Source organism: Cygnus atratus, chromosome Z, assembly GCF_013377495.2.
Source record: "Cygnus atratus isolate AKBS03 ecotype Queensland, Australia chromosome Z, CAtr_DNAZoo_HiC_assembly, whole genome shotgun sequence".
Lineage (NCBI taxonomy): Eukaryota > Metazoa > Chordata > Aves > Anseriformes > Anatidae > Cygnus > Cygnus atratus.
Window position 1 is genome coordinate 37379836 of NC_066396.1, and position 18074 is coordinate 37397909.

Sequence of the window (18074 nt, forward strand, 5' to 3'; positions counted from 1 at the left end):
TGCATATATATATTTATATGAAAAGCAGTGCATTCTTCATAGCATGCTAACTGCAGCTTAAAAATATAACACTGTATAAAACTCGTATGGATGAAAGGCACATATATATAATTTTAAATTATGAAACAAATAGTTCTGATCTTAAATTAAGAAACCAATTCACTGAACTCCCACTACTTCCATACCCTGAGAAGAAAATCCGGATGGAGCCCTCTTTTTGCAAAGACATGCTGTCAGCATCATGTTCTACCCTCAATATTTTAATTTTCCCATTTATAAATACCATAAATCCTCATAAATCCTGCATAATTATTATCTGTTTTGCCATTGCACTTCTAACTAAGCACATGAAATATAAATATAACCTTATTCTTCTAGTCAGAGAAAGTCCAAGGAAGGCTCAATGTATTGATTATGCTTCTGTTTCACTATTTTATTATTATTATTTTTTTTTTTTTTCTGGTAACTTCCAGTACCACCTAATTGTTTCCCAGATGTGAAAGGCCACAGACCCTGCTGTGGGGTCAGAATCCTAGTCTTCAACTAATGCAAAAAGACTAAGAGACACATAACATAGAAGTGAGCACATACTGAGTAAGCAAGCCAGGAGCCTTAGCAATGTCTGGCCATACATTAACAATACAAAGTCCAATGAGGGAAATATTTTCATATGCATAGTTTTGCATAAGTAAATGCACAGAGTGAATGAATATACACACCTGAATAGTCATCTGTTCCATAATCTTCTGTAGGATCTTCAACTGGACTGGACCGCACTCTTTCCACTTTTGGAAAATCATTTCTTGGTGAGTATGGCTGGATGGATGTTCCATAGAGTACCAAGGACCACTCTTTCAATTTGCCTAGAAGTATTTAAAATCTAGTTTTAGAAACCATTTCTTATTTTCTCTGTCTTAAAAAACATATCACTTGTGAACATGACCTCTGAGTAGGTATGAAGACTTTGCTTTTGAAATCAGTTTTCTTAGTTTAATATAGAGAGTGCAATCTCTGCTCCAGTATAAACTGATAAAGCATACTTTCTTCAATCTACACAGTATTTTTTTTTGCACTCCTCTCTCTTGTAAGTCTAATAAAAGTTTGCACAGGTTGAATTCAACAGCTTCTGAGTTGGAAGGAACCTACAAGGATCATTGAATCCAACTCCTGGCTCCACATGAGACTACCTAAAAGTTAATCCCTGTGACTGAAAGCGTTGTCCAAACACTTCTTGATCTCCCCTAGGCTCAGTGCTGTGACCACTGCCCTGGGGAGCCTGTCCCAGTGCTTGACCACCCTCTGGGTGCAGACCCTTTCCCTAACACCCAGCCTGACCCTCCCCTGTCCCAGCTCCATGCCGTTCCCTCGGGTCCTGTCGCTGTCCCCAGAGAGCGCTGTCCCTCAGCGCCTGCCCCTCCGCTCCCCTCATGAGGGAGCTGCAGGCTGCCATGAGGCCTCCCCTCAGCCTGCTCTGCTCTGGGCTGAACAAAGCAAGTGAACTGAGCTGCTCCTTATATGTCTTCCCCTCCAGACTCATAGCCATCTTTGTAGCCATCCTTTGGAAGCTCTCTAATAGTTTTATATCCTTCTTATACTGCGGTGCCCAAAACTGCACACAGTACTCAAGGTGAGCCTGCACTGGCATGGGCTAGAGCAGGACAGTCCCTTTCCTTGACCAACTAGCAATGCTGTGCTTGATGCACCCCTGGATATGGTCAGCTCTTTTGTCTGCCAGGGTACACTGATGACTGATATTCACCTTGCTGTTGACCTAAATCCCCAGATGTCTTTCTGCAGGACTGCTCTCCAGCCTCTCATCCCCTTGCCTGTACTTGGCCTGTATAGCCAGGGTTGCCCCTTCCCAAGTGCATAATCTGTCACTTCCTCTTTTTAAACTTTATGTGGTTGGTGATTTCCCAACTCTTTAATTTGTCAAGATCTCTCTACACCGAGGAATCTCCTTTCACTGAGGAATGTCAGCTATCTGACGGATAGTAACTGAATTCTTTTAAGTGGTTTATACTGGGGTGAAAGATGGCAATCTCTGTTATCTGGTTGTCTCTTGCCAACTCAATTTAATCTTTATGTGATAGAATTTTCTACATTCCATATGAAACCTTCTCTGTGCTATACTCATTTTTTAAGAAACTGTAGTAAAGAGTATATCACATAAGTGTTTCACAGAGTAACTTCCAAATTTTTTTGTAGCTGAAGCAAAGCATTACTTTTAAAGAGAAATTCATCCTGATTTTAAAAATTAACTGATGAAGAATCTACTATGCTTGCTGCCCAACTACTGGTTAATTGCCCTGGCTTTCAAACTCTGTACACTTTATTTTCAGTTTGTCTTATCCCAGCTCTAGCTCACAACCATGTAGCAATTTAGTCTCCCCTAAATTAAAAATGTCCAAATCATCTATTTTCCACCTGTTTAGACACATGGGGATCAGGCTACCTCTCAATGTTCTTTAGAGTGATTCAGCAGTGCTCTTAAATGCATTTTTCTTTTTAGCAAGGGATTCACATAGGGAGCTGATGTTTAACAGGACATGCAGTCATCTTTGCAGCCTTTTCAAAAATATAGCTTCTCCATATACAGTCTCTGTCCTTTCGGTATTTTAATCCACTTCCACAGCATATTGACCATAATATATTGGATGCAATCAAAAAATGTGTGTTTTGCTTCATTACTCTAATCTTTTCCTCCTTGTCCTTATTATTCTCCAATGATCACTAAACTTTCCAAGTGTTGATTTTATATTTCTTCCAGAACACTGGTAAAGATACTGAGTACTAGAAAAAAATATTTGCAAGTACCCACTAAAAATAACCACAGGCACTGATGCTTCTCAAGCACAGTGTATTGTTGTGTCTGGACTTACACATATGGAAGGGCTTGCATTAACATATCGGCAGGAAGGATTGGAGCCGTCAATATACACCTAATGCAAAAGAGCAGCAAGGGGGAATAACACAGGGTCTCTCAAGAGATTAGCTGCCTTTTAAGAATGGTTCAGTAAATAAAGAAGGAAAAAAATCATGTGACTTGCCAGCAAATAAATGAAGTCCGCCTCAAGGCAGGTTTAATTTGCACAATGAAAATATTTCAATAAATAATTATATATACATACACTCAACTTTTATAATGAATAAACAAAATGTGCACACTTAAGCCAAAATCTTTCTTTGCCCATTTTTGGCTGCTTCCATCACTTAGTTTGGCTAGAATAATACCTTATTCTGCTTGTATTTAGTACGTAAGAGAGATTCCACATTGTGTGCTCAGGAGAAAGGGTATATCACAGTGTTCCACAGCAAGCACATGTCCTCCTCCATAAATTCTACAGAATTAAATGCAGAAATCACATGCACTACATTTATGAACTGGACCCTGCATTTCTTTACGGGTAACAGATGTGGCATTACCTTGCCAATGCAGGGATATGATGACATGTTGGCTCTTTGTTCTCAATTTGATTACAGGAAAACTGCAGCTCTTAATTATAAGACCTTTCAATAGCTAAACAAACACATGCACACAAAGAAACAAGAAACAGGCATGATGGTGATATTGATGTGATAAACTGCAGGCTACAGTGATAAACGAGAGGCACCATAAACTGTGTTTAAGCACCACTTGTTTACTACACATTCTGTTGCTTGCAGAGACTAGCCCTAACATGACCAAAAATCTGAGTTTATCCACTATGAATATGTCAGGCACTTTCAAAACTTTCTGAATAGAAATGTTATTGGAGGGCTTTCATTATGAGAGAAGCACAAATCTAGAAAGCTGGGTGACAAATTACAAAGAATATTCAGTGAACCAGGATCCAAATTCACAACCAGCGTGCATCATGTGAAATACAAATACATGCAAAAATCTAACCAGTTTAAAGCAGTATTTCACATTGAGGTCAAAAGAAAGTAAAGAATAAATTCTCCAGCAAAATTCCTTGAACATATCAATTTCCTCCACCACACTTGTCTGGGAAAGTGTGCCTTCTCCACATCCCCTGGCCTTACTGTCCCTTTTCTTCAGATGTTGGATCTTTAGGCTTCAGTCACAGACACAGACACAGACACAGATTTCTAGGTTGGAAGAGACCTCAAGATCATCGAGTCCAACCTCCGACCTAACACTAAGTACTCCACTAAACCATATCACTAAGCTCTACATCTAAACGTCTTTTAAAGACCTCCAGGGATGGCGACTCCACCACCTCCCTGGGCAGCCCGTTCCAATGCTTAATAACCCTTTCGGTAAAGAAGTTCTTCCTAACATCCAACCTAAAACTCCCCTGGCGCAACTTTCGCCCATTCCCCCTCGTCCTGTCACCAGGCACGTGGGAGAACAGACCAACCCCCACCTCACTACAGCTTCCTTTAAGGTAACTGTAGAGAGCGATAAGGTCGCCCCTGAGCCTCCTCTTCTCCAGGCTGAACAAGCCCAGCTCCCTCAGCCGCTCCTCGTAAGACTTGTTCTCCAGACCCCTCACCAGCTTGGTCGCCCTTCTCTGGACTCGCTCAAGCACGTCCATGTCCTTCCTGTAGCGAGGGGCCCAAAACTGAACACAGTACTCGAGGTGCGGCCTCACCAGAGCCGAGTACAGGGGCACAATCACCTCCCTAGACCTGCTGGCCACACTGCTTCTTATACAGGCCAGGATGCTGTTGGCCTTCTTGGCCACCTGAGCACACTGCTGGCTCATATTCAGCCGACTATCAACCAATACTCCCAGGTCCTTCTCGGCCAGGCAGCTTTCCAACCACTCATCTCCCAGCCTGTAGCTCTGCTTGGGGTTGTTGCGCCCCAGGTGCAGGACCCGGCACTTGGCCTTGTTGAACTTCATACAGTTGACCTCAGCCCATCGCTCCAGCCTATCCAGATCCTCCTGCAGAGCCTTCCTGCCCTCGAACAGATCGACACACGCACTTAGCTTGGTGTCATCTGCAAACTTACTGAGGGTGCACTGGACGCCCTCATCCAGGTCATCGATAAAGATATTAAAGAGGACCGGCCCCAGTACTGAGCCCTGGGGGACACCACTTGTGACCAGCCTCCAACCAGATTTGACTCCATTCACCACAACTCTCTGGGCCCGGCTATCCAGCCAGTTTCTAACCCAGCGAAGCGTACGCCAGTCCAAGCCCCGAGCAGCCAGTTTCTTGAGGAGAATGTTGTGTCCTCACAGAGCAAAAGAAATCAGTCCCATATGATTAGTCACTGTACCACTGAGAAGAATATGTATAAGGTATAGAAATCAATATATCAGTAAGACCTATACAATGACTCTCATAGAATGTGATGTGCAGGAACAGGCTTTAAAGTGTATGCCTGGAAATGTAGCTGGTCTCTTTAGACTGTCCTGGTGACATAAAAGGGCTATAAAAATGCCCAAAGGATAGCCCAAAGGAACAGTTTGCAGGATGGCTCTGTGTTACCTCTTTTCTAGGCTTCAGTACAGGGAGTGTGCCAGGGCAGAGAGGAGATTAACAGCTGAAATGTGTTGCTCTTTGGCTCTCCTCTATGCCTGTTGGATGAACCACTGGGTTCTGGCACACAAAAAGGTGAATCACGGAATCACAAAATGGTTGAGTTTGGAAGGGACCTCTGGACATCACCTATTCCAACCTCCATGCTCTAGCAGGGTCCCCTGAAGTACATTACCCGGGATTGTGTCCAGACAGCTTTTGAATATCTCCAGGGGAGGAGACTCCTGTGGACAGCCTGTTCCAGTGCTCAGTCACCCTTGCAGTAAAGTTTTTCCTCATATTCAGATGGATCTTCTTGTGTTTCAGTTTGAACCTGTTGCCTCTCAGCCTATTACTGGGCACCACTGTGGAGAGTCTGGCCCATCCTCTTGACAATCTCCCTTCAGAAACTTATCCGCATTGATCAGACAGCCCAAGCCTTCTCTCCAGGATGAAGAGGCCCAGCTTCCTTGGCCATTCCTCATGTGAGAGATGCTCCAGTCCCTTAATCATTTTAGTAGCATTTCTCAGGACTCACTCCAGGTGCTCCATATCTCTCTTGGACTGGGGAGCCCAGAACTGGACACAATACTCCAGGTATGCCCTCACCAGGGCTGAGTAGAGGGGGAGGATCACCTCCCTTTATCTGCTGTCAGTGTTCTTAATGCAGCCCAGGGTAGAGCTACCCTAAATCATCCTTCAGGCCAGAGAGGTTCCTGACTTCTTCAGGAATACTAAGTGCAAAATGGAGTTCAAAATCATTGATTTTTGTCTGTTTTCTTCTCAGTAAATAATTACATTTAAATTATGTAGTAGCTGATTAATACATGTCCTCTACCAAATTCAAACAGACTGAAAATAAAAAACCTGTGCTGGGCTGTACTGCCATTTGGGGGACCTGGACAGACTAGAGAGTTGGGCAAAGAGGAACCTTGGGAAGTTCAACAAAGGCAAGGGCAGGGTCCTGCACCTCGGCAGGAACAACCCGAAGCACCACCACAGGCTGGGGGCTGACCTGCTGGAGAGCAGCTCTGCAGAGAGGGACCTGGGAGTCCTGGTGGACAGCAGGCTGACCATGAGTCAGCAATGGGTCCTCATGGTCAATGAAGAAGGGCAATGGTATCTTGGGGTGCATTTGGAAGAGCGTTGCCAGCAAGTCAAGGGAGGTGATCCTGCCCCTCTACTCAGTCTTGTGTAGGGGGGCGTCTCTTGGAGTGCTGTGTCCAGTTCTGGGCTCCCCAGAGCCATACTGGACATACTGCAGAGAGTCCAGCAGAGGGCTGCGAAGATGATGTAGGGACTGGAGCATCTGTTATACGAGGAGAGGCTGAGAGAGCTGGGCCTTTTTACCTTGGAGAAGAGAAGTCTGAGAGGGAATCTTCTGTATAAATATCTGAAGGGAATGTGTCAAGAAGATGGGCCCAGACTCTTTTCAGTGGTGCCTGGTGACAAGACAAGAGGCAACGGACACAAACTGAAACACCAGAAGTTCCATCTGAATATGAGGGGGCACTTCTTTACTGTGAGGGTGACAGAACAATGGCACAGGTTGCCCAGAGAGGCTGTGGAGTCTCCTTCTCTGGAGATAGTCAAAACCCGCAATGTGCAATGTGCTCTGAGTGACCCTGCTCAGCAGGGGGCTTGGACCAGATGCTCTCCAGAGGTCCCTTCCCATCTCAAATGTTCTGTGACTCTGTGATTCTGTGTAACCTCGGTATACTTATGTTCTATGTAGTCTGTATCTACTTTCCCAAATACCTTTTTAATGAGCACCCCTTTTAGTGCACTGGAAACTTTGCTCTGCATTTTCTTGTTTGATTAATGCCACTTTCCTAAGAACTTTTCACCACTGTAAAGCCATGGTGAGAAATGATCAGTGCAGATAAAATTAAGTGAATATTGAAGTACTGACAATGTTGTTATTTCCTTTCAGATCTCTAGAGGATGACAATTGGAATTTCAAAAAGCTGTGCTTATAAGTTTACCTCTTGAGTATACAGTTGATATTTAGATGATACCGGCCACGCTAGAGTTATCACAGACTTTAATAAGAAGTTGTTTGCTGCTCAGCTATTTTGAAAATAACACTGATTATCCTGGTCTCCAGTAGGGACTCATGTGGCTTGTATTACATACCAGGTTTTAAAAAAATTGGGTTATGACTGCTGGTTTAGCATCCTGGAAAAATTCAGATTATGCAGACAATTTAGGCAATAAGAGAATTTGATTTGGTGGCCAGATAAACAGAGAGACTTCTTTAAAAAGCAGAGATTACCTATCTGACTGTTTTATTTAACAGAATACAATTCAGCTAATGAAGAGCAGAACCAAAGAACCAAAATTCTCATTCAATTCCATTGATTTCAACTGCAGTTGGGTGAGAATGATCTGTGTTAGAATTTTTAAGGTAGAAAATCAGCACTTCCATTTTGTCATCATATTGAAATGAGAAGGTTTACTTTTGTATAAAGAAAACTGTACAAACCCAGTTAAGTTTGGCCTATGTTCCACTTGGAATAGGAAGGAGACTGGACAACATCATGTTTCCACATTATAATTCCTCTGGTGCCCTGGCGTGCTCTAAGTCGCAGTGGAAATAGTTCTACTGAGTTTCTACGCTGCAGGAGAGCCTGGACAAGCTGCCCTCCCAGCACGACTAACTCCTCTGAGAGGTATGTTTACCTTGAATAATTGAACTGCACATAGCCTTCAGCTCAGTCTGAGCAATTCAAGAAACCAAACTTCAACTAAGAAAATATATTCCATTTACTTTTCTGGTTGGAGAAAAATTAATGGGCATTTCTTGGACAAAGCAGAATTGTCACAATTAGCATTCTTTTAGAAAAGGCAAATATGTGTATGTGTGTCCCATTGCACCAGTGTTTCTTATTTTAAAGAGCTTTTAAGCACTTCAGTTCACATTTTAGTCAGTGTTTCTTTATTTGTATATACAAAAATATTTTTCATGGCTTCAAGTACTTTAAGTTAACATATATGTCTTAAAATTCAGAAATGATTTTTAGCAAATTAATTAGAAAATCCTGAATGTTTTTTGAGTTTACATAGCTGAGATGTAATGTACCTTGTAGTTCACTGAATTATAAACTAATTATATTGCTGATGTCATTGTAGTCCTCAATATAATACTTCAGAGCAGAATTTGTCACTTCCAATGTAATATCATTACATTCTTACATGCTGCCCAGTCAAAGTAAGTGTAAATGTAGATTTAGGGGAAATAAATTCCAATACATTAGTTATATTTATCTCTCTAACATATTTTAATCTATATGACTTGCTTAAGTGATATTTCCCCTTTGATTGTTTTTATTAAAGGGTTTCCACTTACTTTGATGTGAGACTCTAAAGGAAGGACTATGCTCAGTATCATGCATAAACACTGCAATTTTTCTCTGTATATAATGTATCTTTTTCCTAATGGTTTTAAGGTTGAATTTTTCAGTAGGTGCAAATGGAACTATATACTCATCTCTCAAAACCAGCAAACAGAAATAATCATTTACTCACGTGGGTCTCTTTGAAAGATCTTCCCTTAATCTCTATTTCTTTCAAAGTGCTTCTACTGAAATATGTTAATGAAACTGACCAGCGCAGTGGAAATTAAAATCAGAAGAATGCCTGTAGCGTTAAAAAAATCACTACACAATACTGTAACTTCTTTCAAACCTGGTACTTGCAATTTCAAGCAGGTTTTTTTTTTTTTTTTTTTTTTTTCCCTTGAAAACTGTGACTAGTAGAGTTTTGGTTTTCTTTAAAACACTGATTCTTGTAACATTTCAGCTGATACAGGAGTCGTTCTCTGCTTGAAGAATTCATAGCTGGTATGATCTAGCTCTAAATGTTCAAAGTATCTTTTCATACTTTGAGGCAACATGTCTGAAGGCAAAAAAGAGGGCATTTTACCCTTGAGAAGATGAAATTCTCTATGGAAACCAGAAGAAAGTTCAGAATATAAGAAAAGCTTGTCTTAAGTGGCAAACAACAGCAACATAAAAATGAAGAGTACACTAATAAACTAAGAATAATGCTCTTCACAATTCTGCTTTCACGCTTGTCTTTAGTCATCTAGTCAGATGTTACAGATGTAAATAAAAGGTGGAAAGCAGTTGAGGCAGTATTAGAAACTGCAAACATTCCTCCAAGTTCACTGAGCTCAGATAAAGACTTGAGTCATACCTGGGGTCTTGAAATTTCTCAGCTGAGATGGAGTGTCACAGATTTCCAAGATCCAGTCACCTGCTGCTTTTTCACTCCAGCAATGAGTAGTCATAAACTCCCAGTTTTTGAATCCTTCCATGGAATGATCAAATAGCCTACAATAAATCATATTATTTTAAGTGAACCATTTTATTTGTGGTGCTAAACCTCCAAGTCTGCAAATTCTCGAATGATATGCTATTTAGCCCACTCATTTATCTGTACCTTTACTTAACATTACACATGATGGTTTTCCCACAAATAGCTCAAGTACATTCAAGAGTTTCCCTACTTTTTCAGTGGAGGAGATTCTGTGAGGAGATAATGTGAAAGAGAATGGAAAGAGAAGTCACTACAAAAAAAGATCACCAATGTGATTTAATAGGATGCATATCTATTGGGAAAAGTGCATATTCATTGCTTTAACAGCAAGATGTAAATATAAACAACTTTTAAGTTGGAAACTTTCTGTAACATTCATTTTTGGCATTGATTTGGAATACCTAAAAGGGATTTAAAAATAATAAAAACTATTGAGTGACCAAGACAAATTAGCAATTCAATACATGCAACTGCTTGTGAGGAAATTGAATGTAATGGAGACATTGGTCTCAAATCTCAAATGACCAAGCTACTACCCTTTTCAAACACTTGACAGAATGGAGTTTGGGTAAAACTGAGAGTTGATGGTTTCATCTAAAAACACTGCTATATTTTAATTACTTAGGTCTTGGGTTGGAGCTTAGGCCTGGATTACAATACTTTCTAATAAAGGGGCCCAGTTCAGAAGCTGCTATCTGATACCAATCTGGAGAGGGAAGGAGAAGGAGGACTGGGCAGACATTTTATTGCCTAAAACTGGAATTTATTACTAAAACTTTGGAAAGACACAAGAGAATTTACACTTTTATTCAGTGCTCACCGTATGTCTGCTTGATACACCAAAGCTATTGATGGGAGCTATAATCAAAGCTGTTGCCTTTATTAAAATGTCACAGCTCACCTTTGAAATAAATATATATGTATGTGCGTATATATTTATGCATATGCATTTGTCACTGTTTTACCGTGGCCTTAAAACATATGGAAATTCCACTGGTGAGAGCAATGTTTAAATATTTTTCATTAAAAATGATATCTATCTATTTCTTATTAAAATGATATCTACGGTAGAAAATACCTTTAAAACATTTTTATTTAATTATTTAAAACCTTTTCCATAGGATACAGAAATATCTAGCATTAGACTACAAATATAATACGATATTTTACACTCACTTGTTTCTTTATTGTTATTTTCTAAGCAATTTTCAAACTTTAGTTGTTCTAGAAGGTTGTGAAGTTCAGCAGGCAAACATCGGGAAAGTAAGATACCTTTGTAGCACTGTATGCATCAAGTTCTTGTAAAAGCATTTGGACAGGATATGAATAAAATACTGTACTTCTAGCTGAAAACTTGGTCTGTCAAAAGCATGGGGCCATATTTCCACTGCTCACTTCAACAGGACCTCTATGGACTTGTATTCGTGAATCACTTTGTAGTACTCAGCACATACCTGATTTGCACTCTTTCACTTGTGCAAACTTTTTCCATTTGAATAGATACATACAAAAAGTAGTCCTTTTTATTACTGTTGAAAACATTATACTGAAATCTAGATACCCCTTTAAAATTACACTCATTTTCACTGATAATCAGTTGAGACTTTCTTCTCATGTAACTCAGTGTATAAATATTTTATATTTATAAATACAATGTATATATATGTACATATAACATATATACATAGAATATTTATACATATTTTATGCATATATATGTGTGTATGTTCTGCCATCAGAATTGGCCAGTTTCATGTCACTGTTAATTCAGTTGCTTGAATACAGCAAATTTCACAAACACATGGCACACATCATTTACTGAAAGGGTAGAAATTATTATCCAGTTACTACCCAGTGTTTGCATGTGGGTATGTTCAATTTAACTTATTATGTAGGTTATTTCCAATAGTTAGTCAAATTGTCATACAGTGCTTTGCTGATAACTAATTATTAGTTTCTGAACACGGTATCATTGAGTTAAAGCAGCAGGATCCCTCTCTGACATTATAACAAAAATATATACTATTGTGTAACTACTGCACAATTATATTGTAAATTCTGTATTCATTTAACTTCCATTCACATGTATAGAAACACTTTTTACTGTAATTAGTTCAATATTTCCCATAGTATTTTGTGTTTCAAGTTGTCTGTATGCCAACTTTTAGTATTTTAAAATGCTATCAGATTGCATCACTCCTTTAAGTCATTTGGGGAGAAAGAGACAAAAATTCTTTATGACTTCATCTAATGAATAAAAAACACTTCTACCTAAAATATGCTATGGCTGAAACTGTAAGCTTTCATATCTCCATACATGGAAACAGGGAAAAACTAATATTATTTCATAGACAGTGGACTAGATTTTGGAAAGAATACTTCCCTAAACTTTTTTGGGAAAGATTTGAATTTTTTGAAGGTTTAAGATTTTAATGTATGAGTTTTGTTTCTAAAAATGAGTCTGTAAATGAGTCAAAAGGCTACAGACAGATCAAAAGAATAGATGAAAATGTAGAAAGGTAGTGATTCTGAGGCCATCTGCAAGTTGTGTGAACTCAATGATCCAAGTATTTTTGTGTTGCTCTGCTTATGCACTAAACTCTCAAATAAAAGGTCCTGAATTTCCCTTTCAGTGATGTTAAATGATAAATTGATTTAAATAATTAAAAAAAAAAAGTTCAGGTTTATTTTTTCTTATTCAAAAAGAAATACATATGGAATAGCATCTTTTAAGGAGCCTGGAGCCAGTCCAGATGAGTAATTGATTTTAATTGTTGTTTGTCAGATTGATGCCAAGTCAGAATTCATAGTAAGGACACACTTATACGTAGCTTCTCATGGACAGTAAATTTTTAGTACATAGTCTGATTAATTGTTATTTATCTGTTCCTGGTTATTGTAGATTAAGATTTTTAGTTAAACAAGACACTTAGAATAATCCAATAATTTTTATGACCATGCTCATATATGTCTGCAATACCCACACTCATGTATGTAACAAACATGCTTTTAAGGACTGAAGTGGGTGACAGCATTTGATTCTTCATAACTTATTTGTTGACATAACCACAACAGAACAGATATGTTGTGCCCAGGTGACCTTTCTCACTAGAGCACATTCAAGTTAGGGTGGGTGTGATTACATGACTGTTTATATCCAGAGAAACTAATTTTGGGCTACTGCATATGGTAAATAGCATTGCATTTAAAGATAATGACTCTTGTCTCTGAGAAATTTTTTGACATACTCATTACACACCATATGTAGGTCTATATGAGAACATATATTTTACAGAGTGCAGAGTAAAATACTTGTTTCCTTAAAATAAATTTAAGAGTCTTGGACTCTTCCACTACCACAAGCTCAGCCTAGAAATTGCATTACCTTTCTGCTTAAGAATATAACTTCAACCAGAAATATTCATTTTTAATTAAATTTAGGCACAATGGGGGACAATTAGCCACTTTTAAGAGATTCCACAATTAGGAACACAAGGCTAGAAAAGAAAAGTGTTTCAGTTACTTAGCAAGGAATCTCTACACTCCCAAATGCAAAGAAAGTAGATTTTGTTTTAATTTGTAAAATAGATTCCTTTTGTGTGAGAAAAAGCATTGGAAGATCCATTTGGGTACACCACAATCACCCATCACAAACAATAAAAGATAAACGTATATAAGAGTCTCTTTTTATTATCTAGATCTTCTTCTCATCCCTGGATGTGCAGCTGCAGAGGACTGACAGCCATGCTATGCATATTCAACTTACCAGAAGGAGAGCCAGGAGACATATACCCTGCTCTGGCTGGTGGCTGGGGTTGCAAACAGTGGAGTAGCTAGCAAAACAAGGCTATTTTCTTCTCTGTAACAGCAGAGAAGCTCCAGAAGGAGCTTTAGTAGGCTCCAGCCTACTAAATTGGCAGCCTGACAGGCAAGCGGTCCTTGCCTACTGGTCTAATTGGCCACAACATTTAAAGTGGGCTTGTATCTTGAAAAATGTGCAGAGCGTATTCCTGAGCTGTGCACCTGCAAAGGCTTTGATCAACTATTCTCCTTGAAACAGCTCTTCTCCACATGGTTCAACCACCTGTCCCCTGGGAGATGTAACCCCTGAAGAACTGTAGACAGCCCAAACTGACTTAACCAAAGCATTGAGTCAAGAAGTACTGCCCACCTGCATTTAAGTATTCAGGAAAAAAAAAAAAAAAAGAAATGGTCAGAGGGCACACAGGCACCTGAGAAGCTTTCTCACCTACATATGTCAGGGATGATCATTTAAAACTTCTGGATATGAGATCTAAAGATTTATTTAAAACATATGCATATGTATTTTTTTCTTAAATTTACACTTTAAGTTTTGTTATTGCAGTTAATTTTATGAAGCAGTGGAGTCCTCTGTCGGAGCTGACATGAAGAACGTGTTTGTAAAATAGTATCAGCCATAGGGTACAATGTCTGCCATCTGAGATGCTGGAGAGAACAGCAGCCATCATCTTTAACTATGGAGAACTTGTCCCCAGGGACTGCACATATCATCATGAAATGCTCTGTCATGACCTAAAGACCTGTCATGCTGCTGAGCTCCATACGCTGTACTACTCAGACAGCTGTGTGCCTGATGCTTATAGATGTCTTCTAAAAAGCTGTGTGTGCTTTCCTATTAATACATAAATCTTCAGAAACCTCACTCTAAATAGAGTGAGCAGAAATGCTAATGCAAGAGCATGAGTGAGCTTGCTTCCATAGATGGACTTTTCCTATCCTGATGAGTCAGGTAGGTTGAAAGGGATAAATGATTAGGGTAAGGACATCAGTATAGACTGACTCTCCATCACACAATGCAATTTATCCAAGTGAAACTCAGCGCAATAAGTGCTATTATAGTAAGATTGAGGTTGGTCTAGTTTTTGTATAGCTAGGAAAAGATTCTTTTTTTCTCACCATAGTAGCTGGTGCAAATGCGTAAACCCTAGGCATTCGTCCTCTTGTATATTTTACACTGCTTCTCTTCTTCATTTAATACAAAACTCAAAAGCTAAGACATTTAGCTGGATCCTAAATATGTGCTCACCCATTTTTCCTCACTTCCACTTCTACTACAGAAAATTATTTCAAAATTTTTATTATGGGTTCTAATTTTCTGCTATAACTGAACTAGAAACACTGAATTCTACAAACTAATATGTGCCTAATATGCAGAACCCTCTGATTAACTATTTACTACTCTCAGTCATGAAAGAAAGGCATATGTCATTCTAAATCTCAGGTATATTTGCACTTCATTTTTCTTCCATGTTTATCTTTGAGCATGTTCCAGGACGGATTTTAGACTTACACAGAGGATAGTGTCACTTAGATGTGTTCATGTACTGCTTTGCACATTTAACCCCATTATTTGTTCTTGCAGAGGTGGACAAATCAATGGTAATTTTTCCTCTTTGGTACAAAAAGAAGCTTAACTTTTTTTTTTTTTTTTAATAAAATAAAATATTGGTGTTGGGTCTCTAGTGTTCCCAGAGCTCTTTAACCTATATAATGCTAACACTGACAGGGTATAACAAAAGAAGCATTCTAATATTTTTTCAGATGTATTGATGTTACAATTAAAGGAGTTTGAAGACTGGGTGGTAGAAAGGTAGTAGGATGTCAAATCAAAACTAAACTAAGATAAAAGATGTAGACAACCTGAATGAAGTAAAATATAGTGGGTAAGAGTTGCAAGACAGTTTTCTGAGAACTGCTTCACCCCGTAGACATTGTACAAAGGAGAGGATTATTGTTTGCTCATTCTGGATTTAATAATATCACCAGCATGTCGTTTTCAGTTACTCTAACAGTAAGACTCAGTATGAAGGTTGACCCTTTTCTTCGTATTTGAATACATAAAATGTTGTTTTTGTTATTAGGTTATAATGTGTAAACTTCAGATATAAGATATAAGATGGGCTGGTCCAGAAATCAAAATGTCCTCCTATAAAGAAAGGTTTCCGCTACTTCTGTTCACCAAGATTTTTTATGGAGTGATCTAGCAAGCAAGATTAGACAAGAATACCTCACTTTTGATCTAAGAGATTTCTGCAGAAAGGGCTATTATTAAAATTTACTGATTATCTAAGGTTTCATTATAGGAAAAAGATGGTCATGAAAATACTTCCCTTTGTTTTTGAACAGAGGTATTATTAATGTCAGTGCCATATAAGCATAGGAAGCTAGTGGCCTGGAAAGTTGCCACCACGTGGCTAAAAAATTTCAGTTACGCAGTTCGAATGGCAGCAGCTGCTTTAAATTTAAAGGGCAGGAATTAAACAAACCGAAACTCCACTGGGAGACAAATGAGCCCCAAGTTTGCTTCTTCTGCCCTTTTTCTATTTAGCTTCTCCTCCATGGCCCCTCGTACTGAGTGTACTGATCTTAGCATGTCTCAAAAACACTGAGAAAACAATGCTGCCAAATCCAATGGCCAATTGTTTTCAGAAAAGGGATACTGTTCCCCTTTGGACTTAACTGTAGCCTCATCCTCACAGCAGCCAGCACTTTCCAAGCCTGTATTTTGCTCTGTTGCAGTACATCCAATGTAATCATGTTTAGTACTTTCCAAACAACAAAGCAGATGTTCCCTGTAATGCAGTTTTTGAAGAATGCACATGAGGCTCAAGCCAGTGACAGTGTAATCCACCAAATGCCTGCGAAGGAATCCACATCGCCTCTGACTAACAAGTTTTCTTACTGAAGTCATTTCAGGGGATGCCAACATTAAGGATAAAATATGCAGAAAAAAGGCCAGATATTGCCTTGAGGGACCTGCTCGTCAATGCACCAGAAACTACTCAATGACTCTTCTCCCAGAATTGGTGCAGAAGAAGTGCACATGTGTAAAATATACCTTTTGCACTTTAAGACATTTTACCAGCAAACTGTTTCAAATTAAACCCAGATGAGTAATGGTAAAGCAATGAGGTTTTTCCTGGGTTCAGTAAAAACAGCTGGTATTGCTGCTATTAATCATGTACGTGTGCATTAAAAGGTCTCGTATGTCTGAGAAAAGCGTCTCAGTCAGGTAGTAGCAATGTACAGCAGCCTCTGGGACCTTGGCCTATAGAATAAAACCCACCAGACTGCTTTCTGCCAATGCATCTCTTCATGCTACCTGTACTTGCCTGTCTTTATTCTGATGTCCTCGTAATAAATACTTTAATAATCAAATGTCTCAAAATTAAATGCATTCTCATGTTAGCAAATAACAACTCTTCCACTTCACCATAAGAAAGGGCTTGTGAAGTCTCTAGGTATTTCAGACCTAGAGTTTGCAAAATGCCTTTATTCCTTAATATTATTACCCCTGAGCTGTGAGTTTGTTTCATCCATATGTGACTGACAAGTCAGTATACCTCTGAATCTTGCATGGGAAAGGAATTTCTGGTGTGACGGTACAAGTATTTGCTTGTCATTAATAATTCATTTTTGCAAAATGGCAAAACACTAAAAGGTCTTTCAGGTTTCTTTGTTTTCTGGTTAGCCTTCTGATAGTATAGGGTAAGAAACAGCTGAACATCACTGTATTTTAATAAATACCTTTGCATCTTTCTACCACAGGTACAGAAAAATTACTTTCTAAGGTTACAAAGAGACTGAATTAGACTTTGTACCTATTCCACATACCAGTCATCACCAGAGGTGAACTGTGAATACTGGAATGTCTTTATCTCCCACTTGCTGTGAGTCAACTGCAAGACATGAATGTCTAGAGCCAAAAGTTAGCTGTGTTAAGACCACTGGGTTTACACGAGATTGTTTTGTTTGGATACCTAGGTGGAGGAGTTTTAGACTTTCTCATTTTGAAGCACGGAAGAATGGTTGCATGAAAAATGGAATAGAAAACTAAAGAGGAATTTATTCAAAGAGAAAACAAAAGCCTGATTCATAACTGTTTTGAGGGTAGAAGTCTGCCTTGGCACAATTAGCAAAAGGCAAGGTTTTTTGTTCAGGGTAGCAGTGAAATACATAGATATTTATGCTCGTGTTCTATCAGCAAGGCACTGATGGCACTCATAATGAAACACAGGAGTTATTCTTGAGTGCCCCAAAATTCTGGCACAACTTGTTCTTTATTTGATACATTTATGTCTATAGTGTGAAGAATATTTTCATTGAATCTTTCCTTTTAAATTAACCTCATCTCTAATGAAAACGTGGGTTTACATCTCTGTCAGAACCAGATCAATTTGAGCTCCACCTGTCTCAAAAATAGCTCCTTCCTCTCAAGAGGAAAGATAGGTCATTTT

The 18074-nt window shown here is 38.9% G+C and overlaps 1 protein-coding gene and 1 long non-coding RNA gene across 3 annotated transcripts in view; one reads left to right on the plus strand and one right to left on the minus strand.

The window, feature by feature from the left end:
• PCSK5 (proprotein convertase subtilisin/kexin type 5) overlaps positions 1–18074 on the minus strand; it is a 251843-nt gene that overhangs the window by 67680 nt on the left and 166089 nt on the right. For both annotated transcript variants that reach the window (XM_035558486.2, XM_035558488.2), the window contains exons 13-14: positions 9673–9809; positions 720–863 (exon numbers count right to left, since the gene is read on the minus strand). In XM_035558486.2, the coding sequence (XP_035414379.1) occupies positions 720–863; positions 9673–9809 (281 nt within the window). The remainder of the gene's footprint in view (positions 1–719; positions 864–9672; positions 9810–18074) is intronic.
• LOC118253757 (uncharacterized) overlaps positions 7875–18074 on the plus strand; it is a 32979-nt gene continuing 22779 nt past the window's right edge. Inside the window, exon 1 of the long non-coding RNA XR_004780518.2 lies at positions 7875–8147. This is a non-coding gene — a long non-coding RNA (uncharacterized LOC118253757). The remainder of the gene's footprint in view (positions 8148–18074) is intronic.